This window comes from Hyla sarda, chromosome 10 (assembly GCF_029499605.1).
Source record: "Hyla sarda isolate aHylSar1 chromosome 10, aHylSar1.hap1, whole genome shotgun sequence".
In the NCBI taxonomy this organism is placed as follows: domain Eukaryota; kingdom Metazoa; phylum Chordata; class Amphibia; order Anura; family Hylidae; genus Hyla; species Hyla sarda.
In genome coordinates this window covers 95,403,052-95,423,908 of record NC_079198.1, presented here as the reverse complement: position 1 = coordinate 95,423,908, position 20,857 = coordinate 95,403,052, and the positions used below count along the sequence as shown (strand labels likewise).

Here is a 20,857-nt window from a genome sequence, read left to right as displayed (position 1 = left end):
TCACATTTTTAAATCGCTAGTCTCTTAAATAGACACATGTTACAATGGAGCATTGCTCGTGCACATGCTAGAGATAAATGTCAGTGGATGCTCCCTTAAAGGGGTACTCCACTGGAAAAAGTTTCTTTTTAATCAACTGGTGTCAGAAAGTTAAACAGATTTGTAAATGAATTCTATTAACAAATCTTAATCCTTCCAGTACTTATCAGCTTCTGTATACTACAGAGGAAGTTCTGTTCTTTTTGAATTTCCTTTCTGTCTGACCACAGTGCTCTCTGCTGACACCTCTGTCCATGTCAAGAACTGTCCAGAGCAAGAGAGGTTTGCTATGGGGATTTTCTCCTGCTCTGGACAGTTCCTGACATGGACAGAGGTGTCAGGCAGAAAGGAAATTCAAAAAGAAAAGAACTTCCTCTGGAGCGAACAGAAGCTGATAAGTACTAGAAGGATTAAGATTTTTAAATAGAAGTAATTTACAAATCTGTTTAACTTTCTGGCACCAGTTCATTTAAAAAAAATGTTTCCCAGCGGAGTACCCCTTTAATGTCAGCTAGCAGAGGATTTATTGCATGTGTAGTCACAGGGCCCATGTAGTGCATAGCATCTATTATATCTGGGGCCCATGTAGCAAATTTGCTCTCCATTGGAAGGACTTTTTAGAGTCCCACCTATAGGTAGCTTGCCTTAAAGCGCAACTCCATTGTTGGTCAGACGGCAGGATATGTGTTTAAATCTGCTGGTAACTTCCAGTTGCACTGCCAACATCAGAGTTGTGTTTTAAAACATGTTTTGGGTAATTAACCCATCCAAAGTCTTCTCTAAAAAGAAGAGACACCCATTCTGTAGGCAGCTGTTTTTTCAAGGCTCATTCATCGGTCAGACATTGACGTACAAGGTAACCACCTCTAGGGGGCAATATAGAAACTTTTTTCCCCATGGATTATTGCCAGACTCCATACATAGCTGGACCTCCTCAATGAGATCCAGTACTCCCAGAAGATTTGACGAAAACAGTGTTTGGTATGTGATTTTTTATTACAATTGGAGTTTACAATTCAGACATGAGGCCTATTTTATTAATTCAAAGGGGCTTTCCGATACTGTTATATTTATTGATCCGGCTTAGTTATTCCTTGTTTGCGCAGGCACAGCACAGTACAAATAGTTGTGGCTGTGGCTGGTGATGCAGCTCGGTCTCAATCGCTTCAATGAGAATGAACTGTTTGGACTACAGCCTCAGGTACCAGGTTAAGCCATCAATATTTCAGATTTACACAATTTATTTAGGAATTAAAAAACAAACAAACTTCCTGTGATAAAAATGCAAGAATTTTCTTATGAATCCTGGGCTCATGAGTCCAGTGGGTGGTCTCACTCAGTGACTGACAGTTTTAGGGTGCGTTCACACGGAGTAAATCAAGAGGAATTCACGCCGAAAAATTTACAGGGGGAAAAAATAATTTTATTTTCACGTGAAACTCGCGGAAATGCGGGAGAAAGAAGTGAAGGGTTTTTCAGCCATTTCCGCGCAAATTACGCGCAAATTACGCACAAAAACTATGTCGGGCGGAATTTTTTTTTACCATTGACTTCTATTGATTTCTGCTAGCGGATTCCGCTTGAAGAATGAACATGCTCTTTCAGAGTCGGAATTCCGCTAGCAGAATTTCCGCAGTGTGAACAGGACAGCGGAAAAAACATTAAAGTCAATGGGCAGAGGAGATGTGCATTAATTTGGAGCAGAGAATTCAAGAGGAATTACTCAAGTAGATTCCTCTAGAATTGCTCCGTGTGAACGCACCCTTAGGGGTATACTCACTGCAAATACTGTTTACTTCCTATTTCCTTTCCTGTTTCCTTCAGTAGATTTATAGGGCAGCATCAGGGGGTTGTAAATGGTGTATCAGTAAACCACATATGTTACCATAACATTAGGAAATTGCTATATGTGCGTATATTTTGATGCTTAACAAAGATTAATTTTTCTGTGAGAAATGCTTTATGGTACCTTACTTCCATTGCCGGCTGACTGATCATGACAATCTTCCACATAGAGCAATGCTAATTTGTCAGTTTTGTGCTATGTCCTTATTTGCACTTCTTTGCTTGTGTTCAGTGCCAGGCAGACATCAAAAAGTCTGGCGATAATAAAGAAAATACTGTGTTCTTACCTGCTGTAAGGATGGAGTAGGAGAAGCACATCACCGCAGCTTTGACGCAATTCTTTGAGCGAAAGCTAGCAAACCTTCCCGCAAAAAGTATAACTTCATGCTTTGTATTTTTAATTCCTTTTTCATTTCTATTGGTGCATTGCTGCCTTAAAAAAATACTGCATAAAAAAGGATGTATTCACACGTAGTATTTTGATCAGGACTTTGCCCAGTATTTTTAACCAAAACCAGAAGTGGAACCAACACATAGAAAAACTATAATGGAAAGATGTTTACCTTTTTTCTGTGTTGGTTCCACTCCTGGTTATGGTTAAAAATACTGAGAAAAATCCATATAGCCTTATGCGAGTTCCAGGCAAGCATAGTATGAAGACATTTTAAATCTGTATTACCTCCACTACCACTTAATGGAATCATGGCTCCCTTCCACTTTTTGACTGTGGAATACAGACTTGTTTCTAGTCGTCCAACTAGGATTTAGGGTTGATCATTGGTGGGTATTGCAAAACGGGACATAATTTAGAAGATATAATATAGTTACATAGTTCATCATGAAAAAAAAACTCCATATAGTTTAACCTATGTCCCTACTGTGTCCCTTCTGCGTTGATCCAGAGGAAGGCAAAAACACTTATGAGGCTGATGCCAATTTGCAGGGGGAAAAAAATCCTTCCTTACGACAAATAATAAATCCTCACATCTCCACAAAATTCTCTCTCACCATCTCAAATCCTATTCAGTCCCAAGCATTTTAAATAACAGATTACCATATGTCAGGAAGAGTATACTGTTTCTTGACATTACCATCTGCCATTTTGTTTATTTGGGATTAGAGTCTTAGGCCTAGGCTACATGTTGCCACCTGTCTTGGTAAAGCTTGAAGCCTTGCATTAGTGATATATATTGGTCTTTTTCATTATTTGACCACAGTGTTACATTGTGGTGATGCCTTTACATTGTTCTACATTCAGATAATGCCTGTCGTAACCATCACCAGCCCCTTCGGCTTGCACATGCGGTGAGGTGCGCCACCTGCCCCGTGGCAGCAATCGATAGACACCGCGCACTCTCCTTCACCATGTATCACAGGCTTTGGAGCAAAATATTTCATATAGACTCCTTGTTAACAGCAGTGCATATTACAGTCCTTTAGCATTGCATCATTTTTCTTGCTACATCATTTTTTATTGATTTGTTTGGTTGGTTTGTATAGATTTAGCTACAGAAAGCGTCTCAAGGTGGTTTAATTAAGCAGAACAGGAAAAAGAAAAATCGCTCCCAACTGTGGCTTACATGTGCGGCTAGGAGGGGGAGACCGCTCAGTCCTCAGGAGGCAGATAAGATTAAACTGATCTTCCAAAGTGCAGCAACCAAAGCTGCAGCTAGCTCCGTTTGTGCCCGAGGCAAGCCCGGAAAATTGCTGTCTGGACATGCTGGGAGTTTTAGTTTTTCATAAGCTGGAGGTACCCTGGTTGGGAAACACTACCCTAAGGGGTACTGTGGGTTAGGAATATGTATCCCCCAACACATCCTTCCTCGCCTAATTAAACTTTTATTCCCTATTCTTTGTATAAGGGACGGGGGGCTTATTGGGGTAAGCAGGTGTGGGGAGGTACGTAGATGGGGGGTCAGGCCTGTGGGGGGGGTTACCTATTTATTGGCACTGGCAGCAGGTTTTAGGAACAAGAGGCCTGGCGGTGCAGGCACAGGAGCTGATAAGGAAGAATGACGGCGTGCACATGTGCATCTTCCCCCCCCCCTGTGCGCTCCTCTTTGCGGCTGCCACTGGACCACATTGCACATCATCAATGACGTGGTGTCCCTCTATACTCCCAGGCAGCCACTGCAGTACTCTTACCGAGGTAATAACATTTTTTTTTTTTTTTTAAAGGCTGCAGCTACCCTAGGCGACCCGCACACCGCAGCGGCCACCTAGGAGATTTAAAAAAAAAAAAAAGGGGGGGCGGGGGCACATCTGCGCCAACTTTACAGAGGCTACAGCTGCGCCTGAGGAAACTGCCTCAGTTGCCTCATGGCAGCTACGGCTCTGGCAGCCACTGATAGATTGGTTCGGCAAGCAATGCCGAGATCAACAGGAACTTCAAGTGATCCCAATATTTGCTTGTCTAAACAGTAGAAACGCGGAAACATCTTTAATATTATCTGCTTATGAAATGGATGTCACCAATATTTTTAGTATTATTATTGGATCTAATTTGTAAAGTGACATATTGAACTAGAATTACGCAAAACTATCTTAACTCTTTACTGGAGATTTGCACTCTAGTCTCTCAATAATACGCCCTGAAAATGACCTGCAATGCCCTTTCACCGACCTTCGAGATCACGCCAGAAGTATTTTATTATTATAGCCCCCTTGGTTGTGTATTTTAACCCTTTTCATGTGTACAGTGCCCTCCGGGCACTGTACACATGAGAAGGGTTAAGATACACAAACGCAAGTACAATCAACATGACAGAGATGGAATAATGAATATAGAAGGCCACTGCGAGGACTTACAATCTATAGGTAATACTACATTTCCTCAATAGTGCCCATTGGAGTTTAAATAATTTGAACATGGCCTTCTGAAAATCAAATGTTAATTCAAAATTAACAAAAAATATGGCGGCACTTCCTGGTGTCACTTTAGCTACCGCATAAATGTCTGATTTTGTAGCCATTTTCATGCAACACCTTAAGGGGAGGAATTGTGTGCAGTAAATATTGCGGCTGGTGACAAGCAGGGACTCACAGCATATCACCAATAAACAGTCAGGAATGGATGCCAGGAAAGAGGATAGAAGAAACCTGGAATCCTGGTACAAACCATTGAAGTCTCACAACTAAATTCTTGGGTAGCGACGATGTGGTCCTTAATATGTACAGCTATATTTGCATCTGAAGAAGAGGCGCTCCAGCCTCGAAACGTGTTCTGCTTGTACTGTGGCTTTTATTTCAGTAAAGACCACATCATTGCTATCCAAGCATTTGGTTGAGAGACTTCAGTGATTTGCGCCAGGATTCCGGGTTCCTTCTATCCTTTTCCTACATTGTTGATATCGGCTGAGGAAGCTTTGTCATTGACCCTGGAGATCTGGACCATCTATTGAAAACAGGTTTATATAAATTGTTGTGCCTTGTATTAGATTAGTCAGAAACATACCTGAGACATTTTCCAAACAATTTAAAAGGGTATGATCTAGGAGAGAAAAAAATACTGCCATTTCATCTGAAGAAGGAGCTCCTACGCTCTGAAATGCATCATGTTTGGCTAATAAAACTACTTTAAGGACACTACGCTTTGTTTGTATGGTGGATTGCGTTGAAACCCTGGTAATATTTTCTTCCATTTATGAGATCCAAACAATTTAAGTAATTTCTCTCTGTCATAACCGTTATTTAGGTGCCATAAAACCAAACATTTTTGTTCCAATTATTGGAGCATCATAATCATCATTGCAGTATCGTAACCATTATAAGGCCCTGTGTTATGCCATTTCACCCACTGTTAATCAATCATGATGTGTATAATGACCCAATAATGGATTTAGAAGAAGGTCAATAAGAGAACACATGTGACCAGGACCAGGTTTCCCTTGTGTTATAAATGACAATGACTATTTCATGTAGTGATGGAATATCCAATTAGTTTATATTATAGCATTCAATTGTGTCGTCCTAATTAAAGGTTACTTACAGGTATCAGAGATGGAGGAACACCACTTATATAGTGGATTTGTTAATAGTAAGTGCCAATGGTTGTGTGCTAATGACATTAATTACATCATTTTCATTAATTTTCCTTACCATGGTTGCTTGCTTATTAATTTTCTCTAATATATTCTAAGCATCCACTGAACATATGTGACAGAAATTGCAATTATTTCCATTCTAGGCAGATACAACCCTGGAAGGGAATCCAACAACAGACCATTTTGGGCATTTAAAGGGAATCTATCAGCAGTTTGGAGCCATCAACATATACAGAGGTTGCGGAGGGGAGTGTATTGATACCTGCAACTAGAGACATTAAAACTGGTTAAAATTCTATACAATAGTCAGGCAGAGGAGTGTTACATTACCTAATGTTTAGGTTGTACAAATAATGTTCTCCTGACTGATGCTACGGCAAGTGTCTAGAGACTGGGTTGAGTTTCCTGTATTAAGTTTTCATGGCCTCAAATCTCAGCTATGATTGAAAGCTCTTGTGTCCAGTTTGGAAGCTCCTGCAGATGTTAATCATAGCTGAGCAGAGGCAAATGGGAAGTTCTCAATATAGAAAGTTTATCGCACCCAGAAAGAAGAGCCTGTCTTCTGGACACCCGTTGAGATGTCAGCTAGGACATTAAGCAATAAGTCCCATGACTAAAACGTAGTGTATACTTGAATCCGCCTACCCAACCTCTGTATAAGACTGTTAGATTTTGATAGGCTTAAATTGCTTAAAAACTTCAAAAAAAGGCATGCAGGCACATGACAAGAACATTGTTTTACCTCTATACAATTCCATATAATGTTGACCCACAGTGTTATTTCCATAACACATTGTGGATTTACCCATCACAGACTTAGGGTACATCTGAGATATAGAAAAGAAGGAAAACCAATAGGGCTAGCACTGTGCTGGAACTTATAGTCCTGGTGAGTGCTCTGCTTCCAAGAGCGCAACTCGAGCCTTTTAGACAATCCAATATCCACATGTTGTGCAAATATCCATTTAGTGCAAACAATAACTGTTTCGGTTACTCCCTGAGAAAAGTTGAATGGAGATACTGAAAAGTAGAGGTAGTGAAAAGTAGTTGATTGCACTAAATGGGTGAATAAACAAAACATTATTTGGATTTTTTTTTTTAGTGCCACCTCTCTACTTGTGGGTACAGGATATTGAAGGTGTTTGAAATGGCAAAGGAAATAAATAACTCTTAGTAGTTGTTAGGGGGGAAAAATTGATAAGCTGCTTGTAGAATTATGTATCAATAAGTCTTGAAAAGGACCACCAAGCCATGAAAACAAGGAGAGTAGATTGAAGGGAGATTCATCAAAGCTGGAAGTGAAAAGTAAAGGAGTTACCCATCATGGCAAGAGTGGTTGAGGTAAGGGTTAACCCTTTAGAGAGTGTAGAAGTTTTAAAATAACTATTTATTTGACAAATAAAAGTAAGATTTATAAACTTGTCACCAGTTATGAGGAAATATTTCAGGTTTAGACCTATTTTCTGCATTTTATTCCCTCCTCCCACCGGAGGGACCACCATAAAGCTGCTGCGGCTAAATCTTGCGCTCTGCCAGGCTCTCACATTTCCCCTTTAGCTGAATCATCTCTGTTTACCTTCTTCGACGGCAGAGTCTTAGCCCTTGTACTTCCTTCTTTTTCTGGTTCACCGCTGGCATTGCGCTCATTGATTCTCCTCTCCAATGCATTAGTAATGCATTTTACATTGACCTTCACATGAGTTGACAGTAAAAATAGACACAGGTGGAAAACGAGCTACCTGTGGATCCCTAAATCTCCTTATAGACTGCCGTAATTTGTAAATGAATGTCACTTAGCCTCCTGCTTCCTGCCTATTTTAGGTGTAAAGGGCCATATTTTGATGGTATGCATTTCCTACCTACAAATCCACATTTTATAGGGAGACCTATGATAATGCATTTTGATATTTTATATTATATACAGTATGTAGTTGTCATGGTTTTCATTTTTTTTTTATCACATTTTTCCTTTCTGGTCCTTTTTACAACTATTTAGGCTCCTTTCACACTGTGTTTCAGTGTCCATCAGCCATTTCTGTCAGGGATTATTCCCAAGATGATATTTTGAATGGATGACACTTAGTGGCTTCCATTGTTCAGTTGTCATGGCACACTACCCTATTGGCCTAGTGAAGTATACATACAAATGCAGGCACTACTGTTTATCCCTGGACTCCCTGCTCCTGTATTTTGAGCAGTGATGCATACAGTACTGTATGCACCACGGCTCGCTTCACCTTTATTAATCCAGGAGCAAGAGCACATGGCCCATCAAATGTAGTGCAGTTAATGAGGATACAGTCTGCATAACATAGCAGCCCCCAAGAGTTCACAAGAGCTGCAGGATGCTATGCTTACATGATGAAGCGCCACCATGCATGAGTTGCAGCATGCTACCTCTGTACATTGGATCCAATGTTGAAAAAATTCAGACTGTGTGGACTTTTTTTCATTGGGTGCTAGTCCATGGAATAGAGTAAAAAAAACTGTGCTATTCCATACAGCAACTCGTATATATCTCCAAATAGAGGCTAAAAGGATACTCCTTTGGCCTCTGTATATAGAATGAGCATCTATGTATGCTTTTAAAATATACACCGGGAGCTTCACTGGCACATACAGGTATTGCTCCTGCAGTGTGAAAATAGCCTCATCTGGTGAGCACATTCTCTTGTGGACCAATTACGCTCCTCATGATTCAGGCCACAAAGCTCTGGCCAATTACTGACGTTTTTTTCCCCATGAATATCCCGTAATGACCATTGATTTCTTTAGAACTTGTTATTTAGTGTTATTGAATTAAGAATCCCTCAGTATAGATCTTCAATATGAGCATTTAAGAAAATGCATAGGATGCTGGAGTATATAAAGACAAATCAGCTATGCCTTTTTCTAAACAGGGCAATAATGTTTTCGGTTTTCAACTGTTTCAGCAGTTCTTTTTTGTGTGGGCACCAATTTGCACCAAAGGTTTGGAGTGTTGAAGCAATATCCTGTCTGTAATTCCTAGAGATCTGTAGTCCTAATATATACTGCTATTACTCACATCTGTTATGTTGGGGTCCTTATGATAGAAGGGGGCTAGGCTGGTTTCTGCAGAACATAGAGGTCCACAGTGGTCACCTATGGTAGTAGAACCTGAAGCTAGGTAGCTTCCCATATTCATTAAGGTTGGTGAAACAATTTAACATTGTGTCTGAAAGGTTTTACCAGAGTAACAAATTTGCATTTTGCCACTACAGGGACATAATTTGGGGGCATTGGGCAACCAGGGCATATGCCCTGTGTACTGAGGAGGCACCAAAAAGCGACTTTTGCCCCTGATGAAAGCCAAACCATGGCTCTGGCCAATAGAGCAATTTGAGTTTATTTTTATCTATGTGTGCTACAGAGACCTACCAGTAGACTCTTGTCTTGATGGTTTAATACAGGTTGACTAAGGCGTCTTCAGGACCACCACAGATAATATTACATTTTTAGTGGCCTTTGATATATACATTTCAAGAGTCCTGAGGCAGGAACAGAAACATTAGGAGATAGGTAAAAAAAAGTTGTTCCTCAATAACGGCGCTGGTCCATGAATGCATATAATGGTTTTATTTTCATGAATATAGCAACGCGTTTCAACCCCGGACAGGGGTCTTCATCAGGCATAAAATACATCATACAGAAAACTTACTTATATATGTTTAAAATATATTAGCAATTGTGACCACTTCCGGAGTCCCGGAAAAAAGTCATGTGCAAAAGGAACTCAATGTGCAGATTCCAAATGAATAGTAAACAGGGCAGATAAAAATATACTCTAAAAACAATTAGGATATTGGAAAATAAATAAATAAATGACAAACAATGCCTTAGTGCCAAGAGGACAGTTATAAAATACATTCCTGCATTACTGCAATCCTGCATAGAAAAGTGACAAGTGCTTTACCAAAGCACTTTTCTATGCAGGATTGCAGTAATGCAGGAATGTATTTTATAACTGTCATTTTGGCACTAAGGCATTGTTTGTCATTTATTTATTTATTTTCCAATATCCTAATTGTTTTTAGAGTATATTTTTATCTGCCCTGTTTACTATTCATTTGGAATCTGCACATTGAGTTCCTTTTGCACACGGCTTTTTTCCGGGACTCCGGAAGTGGTCGCAATTGCTAATATATTTTAAACATATATAAGTAAGTTTTCTGTATGATGTATTTTATGCCTGATGAAGACCCCTGTCCGGGTTTGAAACGCGTTGCTATATTCATGAAAATAAAACCATTATATGCATTCATGGACCAGTGCCGTTATTGAGGAACAACTTTTTTTTACCTATCTCCTATTGCCGTGCTATCGGTGAGACTGACGTCACCCCGGGAAGTTCCTCGTGGCAGCTGTCCGGCTCTCATTCTTCCTAGACGCTACTGCAGGTTTTGTGCCCTCAGCGCAACACCGAAGGGTAAGGACCCATCTTTCCCTTCATCCCTATTCCTTTTCCCAGACGATCCTCACCCAGGGGCCCACCTCTTGCTGTGCTTTCTCTCCTTTTTGCATTAGGAACAGAAACATGACATTGAATTGCTAAAGATTATATTTGGGAATTACTGTTTATACTGTCTCTAAAGAAGATATTTGTTTTTCAGTGTAACAAAAAGTTACTAAGGTAACCTCAACAAGTGCTTTGTTGGATGTGTTTGTCTAATGCTTGTCATACTTGTGACTTCAGAAGTGTTTCATCGCTTGGAAGCCGATTATGTATCTTTCTCCCATAGCTATAATCAGCCACTATAACGGATTTGTTGTTGGCACTACTGCCGGTGAGGCATAAGAACAGTATTTCATGTTGGCTTGGGTTCTCTTCCATGTTCTTAAAATAAGACTATTGCGTTTTTTCCAGCTCGTATAATCTTGGAATCAGAGAACAGGTTCTTTCACGTGCCCCTAATCCACAACCTCTAAGCTTGCCGTACTTTCCTCTGTCCCATTTTCCCATGCTGGAGGTGGCTTTGAATTGGCAGAAGTGGCTGTGTGAGTGTTGTTGGAGTATAATTGTAAAGCACTCATGAATTGGAAAGTGCCATATAACATTGTAGTGTAATTACAAAGATGTCATAATGGAATATTGACTATGTATCAAAGACATCTCGTGTCAGCTGTTATTCATCTCCACATGTTTCTTCTTTATCTTTCCTCTGCCATTTAAGGCTAATGCAAAACCACATTTTGTTTTTTGATTGACAGGCGTGAAGGGTTTGGAAACAAAGTAATATAATGTGGTTGTTAACTTGAGTATGTTCCTTAAATAGATGTCAGCTTCAATGTGGCAGGGCCTTCAGGAAATCACAAAAAATATTATTTGTAATAATACAACCAGAAAGGTGCTCTCTCACACTATAGTTGTTACGCCGAGCGCTCCGGGTCCCTGCTCCTCCCCGGAGCGCTCACGGCGTCTCTCTCCCTGCAGCGCCCCGGTCAGTCCCGCTGACCGGGAGCGCTGCACTGTCATGGCCGTCGGGGATGCGATTCGCACAGCGGGACGCGCCCGCTCGCGAGTCGCATCCCAGGTCACTTACCCGTCCCGGTCCCCTGCTGTCATGTGCTGGCGCGCGCGGCTCCGCTCTCTAGGGCGCGCGCGCGCCAGCTCTCTGAGGCTTAAAGGGCCAGTGCACCAATGATTGGTGCCTGGCCCAATTAGCTTAATTGGCTTCCACCTGCTCCCTGGCTATATCTGCTCACTGCCCCTGCACTCCCTTGCCAGATCTTGTTGCCTTGTGCCAGTGAAAGCGTTTAGTGTGTCCAAAGCCTGTGTTACCTGAACTTCTGCTATCCATCTTGACTACGAACCTTGCCGCCTGCCCCGACCTTCTGCTACGTTTGACCTTGCCTCTGCCTAGTCCTTCTGTCCCACGCCTTCTCAGCAGTCAGCGAGGTTGAGCCGTTGCTAGTGGATACAACCTGGTTGCTACTGCCGCAGCAAGACCATCCCGCTTTGCGGCGGGCTCTGGTGAACACCAGTAGCCTCTTAGAACCGGTCCACTAGCACGGTCCATGCCAATCCCTCGCTGACACAGAGGATCCACTACCTGTGAGCCGAATCGTGACAATTGATATTGGTTTATGTCATCACCCTATTTTGTTCCCCCGAAGGGAAAAGTGCTTGTTTGCCCCCTTCCTTACTATTGGTTGAGGAATGGATGAAATGATGAATGGACCCAGAAGTAAAAAATAAAATTGATAACACCCCCCCCACTTCTAACCACCTGGGATAGGATAACTATCTGGGATCTTTGGGTTAATTCCCTAAGCCTAATGGTGTCCAGGCCTATGAAGAGGTAGCATGTTAAAAAACATCTAGTTGTCACTCCATTGATTCTTCATTTTGTTGTATTCTTTGGTTGATATGTTAATGAGGGGGCATCGACTGCCTATGGGATGGTCACCACTGCCCAGGTGTCCACAGGGTGAATGCTTAGGTTTATGGCCCGTTGACAACTGAACAGTGGTCGCTGCACCCATGACAGTCTATGCATTCTATGAGAAGCCTCTGTGAGCAGTGGTTACTGCCCTGTTGACACCATATTGGGTGCCAAAGCTAACAGCACCAATTTTGGCAAATAATGGGAGGGCCCTACAAGCAAAAAAGAAGGAAAAACCAGAGGAGCGCTGTCAAGATATGAATCCAGACAATGGTCCCAGAGCAGCTGCATAGACAGCAGATGAGCAAATCCAACCTCTACAAAGTCTTCAACTTGTGAATTTTATAATGCATATGATTAAAAGGGTTGGGCAACTTTTAGGTAAAAACTACCAACATAAATTAGGCATTAATTTTGTCTCGCTCTTTGGGTAATTTTAATAGCCAGTCCATTTATGACTGTGTTATTCCATCAGGATTCATGTTGAAAGAAGCTATGGGTAAAATATATTAATGTGTGGAACTGAGACTAAGGGTATGTTCACACGCTGCAGATTTGTTGGGGATTAGTTATTAATTTTTTCAGATTTTAAGTTAATTGGGAAAGTCTGCAGCAGATCTGCCATAGGTAAACATACACCAGTAAGAAATTACTACTACTAGGACCTGTCTGTGTTTCCAATCACCTGTATTACTTTCTTCTCTAATATCTAATATATTTATGAAAGTTTTTTTAATTTAAGACATTTCGTTTTCACCGAACTGTAATTGAGAAAATGTAAAAATGTATTGGAATGGTGTCAGTTTTTATGATATATCACTCCTATTAAAAGAGGCCTAAATATTAATTATCCTTATTTCTTATAAAGCTGCAGTGGAAGGTCCAGGTAAGGTGGATCTGTATATTTTACTTTACTGCATTATTTATATCTAGTCTTATAACTGAATCCACTTGCATGACTTACTGTGGCAGATCATCTGACTTGTATTTTAAAAAATATGTTCATAGGATGAAAGCTTTAAGGACCTAAGGATCATGGTGGAACAAAAACTACCTTTTCCATTGATGTATACTCATGCATGTAATCTTTTTCTGTTTATTGATTAGGTACAGACGAATTTTGTGCAACCTGCTATAATCCGAAAACTGTAAATAATGCAGATTAGGCCTGGTACATACTGTAGGATTTGCTTAAGTCTGAAATGATATTTATTTTGCAGCATTGTATGTATTATGTATACAACATTAATTTTGCTGTAACGGGGTCTATTAACACCGTGAAATTTCCCCTTGTAGAATTCTGCCTCAAATTAAAGCCCATAGACTTCTATGAGATTTTGCACTCCCATTCACACTTCTGAAATTCCACTTGCCGAATTCTGCTAGCGAATGTGAATAGACCCTCAAAGGCTCTGTTCATGTCAGGAAAGTGTAGACTATCACTAAGGTGTCAGGATTCCAGCTGAACGTTATTGGGACGTATACCGTACTATACCCATGAAGGGCTCTTTGACTTATAAAGTGAATGTCTACTAGAGCTATGTTTGCTTGTTTTCCAAATTTATGTGCTTTTGAATCCTTCCAAAAGGACAAAAAGGAGAAATTTGGAAAACAGGCCAAACATTACATATATTAAAGGCAGCGGGTCTACATCTGCGTACATTTCTGCCAATATTCTGACATATACCAGTGATGTACTGCACTTTTTTTAAGAAAACATTCCGGCATAGCTATCAACTTAGTTTATTTCACTTTATTTGAATTACTTGATTTATTTATGGTAGGCTACGCCATTGCGTAGCACTTGCTCTAAATTCGTCTACTTCTGGGCCCCAACATTTTTAAATAGGTACTGTCATGAAAACTAATTTTTGCTATTGCACTCCTTATGGTAGATAAAAAATATTTCTAATGTACTTAGTTTAAAAAAAAAAAAAAATAAATAAATTAAGTTTTCTATGTTTCATTTGTGTTTAAAAAAGCTGTCACTAGGTGTCTCCCTACTTGTTTAGAAGACATTTCCCCCATCTTCTGCACAGTCTTTGGACTCCTGCTGGCCTGGCAGAAGTAAAAAATCAGGAAATGCAGTCTGGAATTTTTGAGGGGGAGGGGAGGGGGGTGCAGCCTTAGCCAATCATAGCTCATCTCACACTAAGCTGCTCAGGGCTGTGTGTAGCAGAGTGAGGGAGGAAGTTCTCCCCTGTATGGCTTCAGATGATTTCACAGCCTGCTGGGTAATACTCCTTCCCAGTCTGTGAATCTGACTGAGCAGAAAATACAGAGCATTATCAAGGTAGAAAATTGTTCGGGCATGCTAGCAGTTGTAGTTCTGCAACAGCTGGACGTCCACAGTTAGGAGACCTATGATCTACAGCAATGTGTGCAAACATGTATGCAGTTACAAAATTGCAGCCAACCACAATTTCTTCTGATGTGCAACATTCCATATAATCTTTTTCGAGAGAGTTTTGCATCACCATTTGCATGCAAGTTGAATTTTGAGCATGTGACCTTGTGCATTGCACCTAAAAAGCCACAACCTGACCTGGGCCATATATAAAAAACTCTGAGTAGTCATCATGTACTGACTTATAGCAACACGTGAGCAGCATGACGTGAAGTTGGCAGCGCTATAGACCAACGTGCCTGGAAATGCCGAAGGGGAGAATCGGTTGGTTTGTTTAGTTAATTAAAGCTACATGAAGCACAAAATGAATGAGGCTTCATATAGACGGCAACATGGACGCCGCTATAATTAACATCAGCCCCATTGCTTAAAAAAAAAAAAAAGCAATAAGTCATGAAGAGTTAAAGGAACCCACTGGTTATATGACCTGCCCTGGTGGGATGTCATTTGTCATTAATGAAAAAAGTCTTAGGCTGTTAAGGTGCATTGGAACGATACTACTTAGCCAACGCATCCTTGACAGTGTGTCCTTCCCATAAATCCCCTGATAAATGTCTGATAGCGCAGGAGATCTACATAAAGTTTCAATTATACAGGGAGGGTGACCTGACTTTCAAGAAGTCTTTGAGGTGTTAACATTAAACATAATGAGCTATCAAATGTTTTACTATTCCCATATTTATAGTTGCATTAATTCTTTATCTTATAATAAAGAGACCCTGACATCACTTTCATGCTGCCTGAACCATGAGTCATCAGAATGATCCCCGGTGGCCTCATCCTGTCCTGTCAACCTTAATCTCTCCAAACAGAGAGCGATGTATCAACCAAGGCCGGGGGGCTCGGGATGAGCTGCTAAGGACCAACCTGATGCCTTGTAGTTCGGGCAGAATGAGAGTGATGACAAATCTGTTTAAGTTACATCAATATGCTTGACCTTTAGATGTGTAAATAATATTGTAAAAATATTACGTGACCAGTGGTCCACAAATGAACACAAACCAATACAATGCTACGCCATTCTAATATACAATCTAATTCTCATACACTCTATATAAGCATTTAGCCAAATGTATATATACTGTAGAGGTAGACATTGTAGCTCCTCATGCTAGGGGGCAGATCTGGTTAATCTAAACCTGTTACAGGGGGTGCCTCCAAAACTGTGCACTCAGGGAATGATAAGTGTTAAAAAGTCAGGTCAGGAGTGGATTCAACACTTTTTCTGTGTTTTGGATCCACATCTGGTTGTGGCTAAAATGCTTCCCAGAATACTATGTGTAAATCCAGCCTTAGGCTAGGTTTTCAGATTTTTAATTTTTTTTTTAGGAAAACTGCCACTGTAGTTTTTGAGCCATAGTCAAAAGTGGATCCATGAGGAAGGAGAAGGATAAGTCCTTCCTTTATATTTCCCGATACTTCTGAATACACTTTGGGCTTTGTCTCAAAAACTGTAGTGGCAGTAGTAGTGTAGTGTTACTTTCTGCTGCGTGAATAGACCCTTAGAGTATTGTTTGTACTGTTTCCTTTTTGTGCTTGACTAAAGTCGGTCATTGGCGGGTTGAGCTGACCGTCTAAGGTGTATGACAGCCTCGCAACTTTCCACCAACAGATAATGTCAACAGAGAGAAGGGTCGAGTGGACTGAATTTTTAATCTTCATAAGCGTAGAAAAATGCAGTCGGCACTCACCATATTCTTCAGTCTTCTTTATTAACATATACTCACGTATACATGTAACAGGACAGGAGACGGTGCATGGAAAGGGGTGGGGGGTGGGGGTACCACCAGGCTACAGCACTGTTTCTCTCCTCACAGAGCTTCAACGGGACTGAATTTTTAATGCCCAACCCTTTTATTCTGGGAGGGATAAGCCAGCAACAGAGTTGTCTAGCTGCAGCTCACCCCTCCCTCCCCAGTGTAATTATACAACTCCCTGAAACTACATGTTTGCCCCAGGATAAGAAAAGCTTATATTTGTCTCAGGGAGTTCATATTAACCAACATGTATAGAGGAGCCCTATTTTGTATATGGGTAACACTACCCCCCCCCCCCCTTCACTCTTCTATGCATGCCTATCTTGCATGCCTAATTTTTTATGAGTAATATAGTCTCAGTCTTATTTATCTTATCTGACTTATTCATCATGAAATGTGTTGCAGATACTGTTGTGTACTGGTATATTTCCACACATACGAGTTAATCTGCCGCCTCCAGTAGGAAGAAGCTCTTGTGAATGCAGACCCAGTGCACAATGGGTGCAAATTGCTGTTTTCCTAGTGATGATAGCTTTCACTCGTAGCTATTCTATCTGCTCTGTATGCTGTCAGTTCTGCTTCTGCTTGAGAAAGACTGCGCACATTGTGATATGTTAGTACAGGTTTCAGCTGAGAACTGCTGGAGTGAAGCAGGCATCTTGGAATTGGCAATGATGAAGTCTGGAAAAATTTGGATTGTGCATGATGTTAGGACTCTAAGCAAACAATACATTATCAGTTGTACCATGTCTAAAATGTTGAAGTTGCCTTTGTTTACTATGGGCATTAAAATAAATGTTTCCAGACTTGACTACTAGTCATGTTACCAGGTAGTGCCAAAGGGCCAGTGGCAATAGAAGGCTTAGTGTTGTGGCCATTATGTATTGGCTTGCTGCTCCCACTAATACATGTTACTTTTATCTTATGTTGCAGAAACTTTGTCTGGGTCACAGTCTTAGCTGGGTTTGCACACATTCACACAATGTGAATATACACTTAATGACCCATATACATGCATCCCAATAGGGCAGACGCATTCCAATAGGGCATAAATGATATATCTAAGTTAGTGAAAAAGGAGTAACACTCACATACATGGAGTACTTTGCCCAGTGATACTGTAAGATGTGCACAATAGTTCCATCAAAAGTCCTCAAAGTTATGGATTACTCTAAGTAGCCATATATCCAATAAGTGAATACCTGAAAGGATCCCCCGAAAGCAGGTAACAAAATGTGCTCCTAAAGGCGCTCACCCGTGGAGGCGCGGTTCTTAGTGAAGAACTTCATAAATGGGAAAAAGACAGATGCGGACAATAAAATAATAAATAAAAAGGATTTATTTGGTAAAAGCGCTAGGACTATGTGTTTCAAGGTGTGGGACCCCCTCTTCTTCAGGTCTAAGAAGAAGAAGAGGGGTTCCCACCCCTTGAAGCGCGTAGTCCTATTGCTTTTACCGAATAAATCCTTTTTATTTATTATTTTATTGTCCGCATCAGTCTTTTTCCCATTCATGCAGTTCTTCACTAAGAACCGCGCCACCACGGGTGAGCGTCTTTAGGAGCACATTTTGTTAACTGCTTTCGGGGGATCCTTTCAAGTTACGATCTACCGACCTGAGGTTCTCTCCAGCACGGGACAACTCCTGGCAGCTCCCCGGTTATCCGCCTACTGGATGTTGTGCTCTCAGTACAACATCCCAAGGTTAGCATAATCCTATCTTCTGCTCTTAACAATACATATGATGGAGTAAGGGCACATAGCTGCGCAATTCGTCTGTCTCCCCCTCCCTTCTTTTTTCTTCTACATTTCAAAATAAGTGAATACCTGGTAGATAACAGAAGATAGTTCACTTTAAAATGAATAAAATTGACATGTTTTGGGTGTTGAGTCCTTAGTCATGGTAATCCACAGCTTCCTCCATTAGCATCCCCATGAATCTACAAATATAGTGAAATCTCTCCAAAGACCATATTTTTTTTATTAAATAAAAAAAATCACCTCCTTATGGAGACCACATTCTGTGTGAAAAAGTTTAAGTCCACCATTATACATACAGTAGTGCCCATTTTCTTTGAGAAACCCCCCCCCCCTTCATTGATGACTTCTTTTCAATGCAATTTTGGGTAGCCTTAAAGAGATTTCCCTGTAGCTCATCCTAGACTGAAACGAAAGCTCCAGAAATAAATTCAGGGAGCTCCTCTATATACTGCACGGAATAAAGGGATTTCAGAATCTTCTTGTGAAGATGTAGGATGTATCGTAGTCTGGTTGTCTGCGTTGGGTTACAGAAATCCACGGCTGTCTAGTTTACATTGAAGCACGTTTTCCATATTCTCAATATTGAGATGGTTTATAATTGTTATAATTTACCATAACCTTTTGCTTTTATGAAGCCACCAATTTTCTTGTACCTTCTTATTATTCTCCACACTAAAAAGGTATCTTTTTCTCTCTCCATTCACCAGAAGCGGTCTGGTGCTGCGAGAGAATAGATGCAGCCTTCCTAGGCAAGGGATCATAAACGCTGTTATCTCAGCGCTTGTAATGTGCCCTGTCACTCGCCCTCCCCTCTTCCAACCTTCTTATCCTGTGCAGGCAGAGGCAAGCAGTTAGAAATTGATTTTATTTTAGCAGCTAGAGCGGAGAATTGATCCATTCACAGCTTTAATCCATCCTGTTCATGGCCCCGGGCCGTTGAGTCTTTTCCTGCTGGCCCTAAAAGAACTAAACCAGAGACAGAGGAGGCCACGGACACACGGCTTTATGTTACGCTGCGACTGCTCCGGCTCGAGTGGGGAGACAGAACACGAGGGTCACATGGGGGCAAGAAGTTTAGTTACAGGGATAAAAGTTTATTCTTCATGAAATTATTTCGGAACAGAATACTCTCGGAGGTTCTGCTGTCAGACTATGGCATCTAAATTATTAAGCAGCACAACTGCTTTGTCTTCCTTCTTGTTCTCATAAATGTCTCTTCCGGAATTTTGCTCGTAGAGATTGAAAAGTGTAATATAATATGCAAAGGCTAATCCAGTTCACACATATTGATGATCTGTTAATGTAGTAATTGAAAAAGTTATGGCAGGCTGTTTATATGTCTATACAGCTGGTATACACTGGTAGCCATTATACCTCTACAAGGGTAGGGCACCACTGGCTGCCTTGACACATTCATATGAAGGTTAACAACTTGGTCACCAATGTCATAGTATGTTACAGCCATGCCTGAATTGGTTAGTATGATAGTTTTATAGGTTTGGCATCAAAGTACAATATTTCTCTATGCAAACGCAAATGTTCCTGCAAAGAATGCAACTTAGCACCCTAAGAGTCTATTCACACGGCAGAATTCCCGCTTGCGGAATTCCACCTCAAATTAAATCCCATAGACTTCTATGGGATTCCGCACTCCCATGGGAGTGCGGAATCCCATAGAAGTCTATGGGATTTAATTTGAGGTGGAATTTCGCCGTGTGAATAGACCCTATGGCTTGTTCACATCTACATTACAATTTACCTTGTTCTGTTCCATCACAGAAGTAGTGGTATGGAAGATAAAAAAGGACCTCTAGAGGCGCTGCAGACTCCAATGGAATTAAACCAGAGCCAGAGATGTAGCAGTAGTACAAAACACTGGGAGGTTTATTGCAATACATAAAACAATAAAGGTGATTACGCGTTTCGGGTGAGCCACCCCCTTCTTCAGACCAGAAGCTTGAGGTTACATCCCCTGGCCACCTTTACTAATGACAATGACTTTTACAATGATTGGGAGAAAGCTCTCAAACTCTGTTCTAATACATTGTTGGATCTACTTTCCAAACAACGTAACACTTTGGTTAATGATTTCTCAGATAAAATTGACATATGTCTAAACTCACTAGCAGACTTTCGACATATGCCTGACTATAATAAATGGCTATCCACTCTTTCCAATAGAGATTCTGATCTGAAGAAGGGGGTGGCTCCCCCGAAACGCGTAATCACCTTTATTGTTTTATGTATTGCAATAAACCTCCCAGTGTTTTGTACTACTGCTACATCTCTGGCTCTGGTTTAATTCCATTGGAGTCTGCAGCGCCTCTAGAGGTCCTTTTTTATCTTCCATACCACAAGTTCCATCAGGATTGGTCTTCCTCCTTTTCCTGTGACCGCTTAGGAGCGGTTCCAGCACTCCTTGAATTTTGGTAACCCCATTGTGGGTTGATACGCAAGTCTTTAATTGCTCTCAGGTGAGCAGCCACTACCTAGGGGTCATTTATTTTGACCATGAATTGCTGTATAATTTCTTTCCCAATTTCTTTCTACAGGTCATCACAGAAGTAGGGCAATAAAAATGGCAGCACTACTGGACCCTTTA

At 40.9% G+C, this 20,857-nt stretch overlaps 1 protein-coding gene across 13 annotated transcripts in view; it reads left to right on the top strand.

Moving 5' to 3' along the window:
- AGRN (agrin) overlaps nt 1-20,857 on the top strand; it is a 537,034-nt gene that overhangs the window by 262,777 nt on the left and 253,400 nt on the right. For 7 of the 13 annotated variants that reach the window (XM_056542092.1, XM_056542088.1, XM_056542089.1 and 4 more), the window contains one exon: nt 13,200-13,217. The exons of the other annotated variants lie outside the window; for them this stretch is intronic. In XM_056542092.1, coding sequence (XP_056398067.1) covers nt 13,200-13,217 — 18 coding nt within the window. The remainder of the gene's footprint in view (nt 1-13,199; nt 13,218-20,857) is intronic. 13 annotated transcript variants of the gene reach the window in all.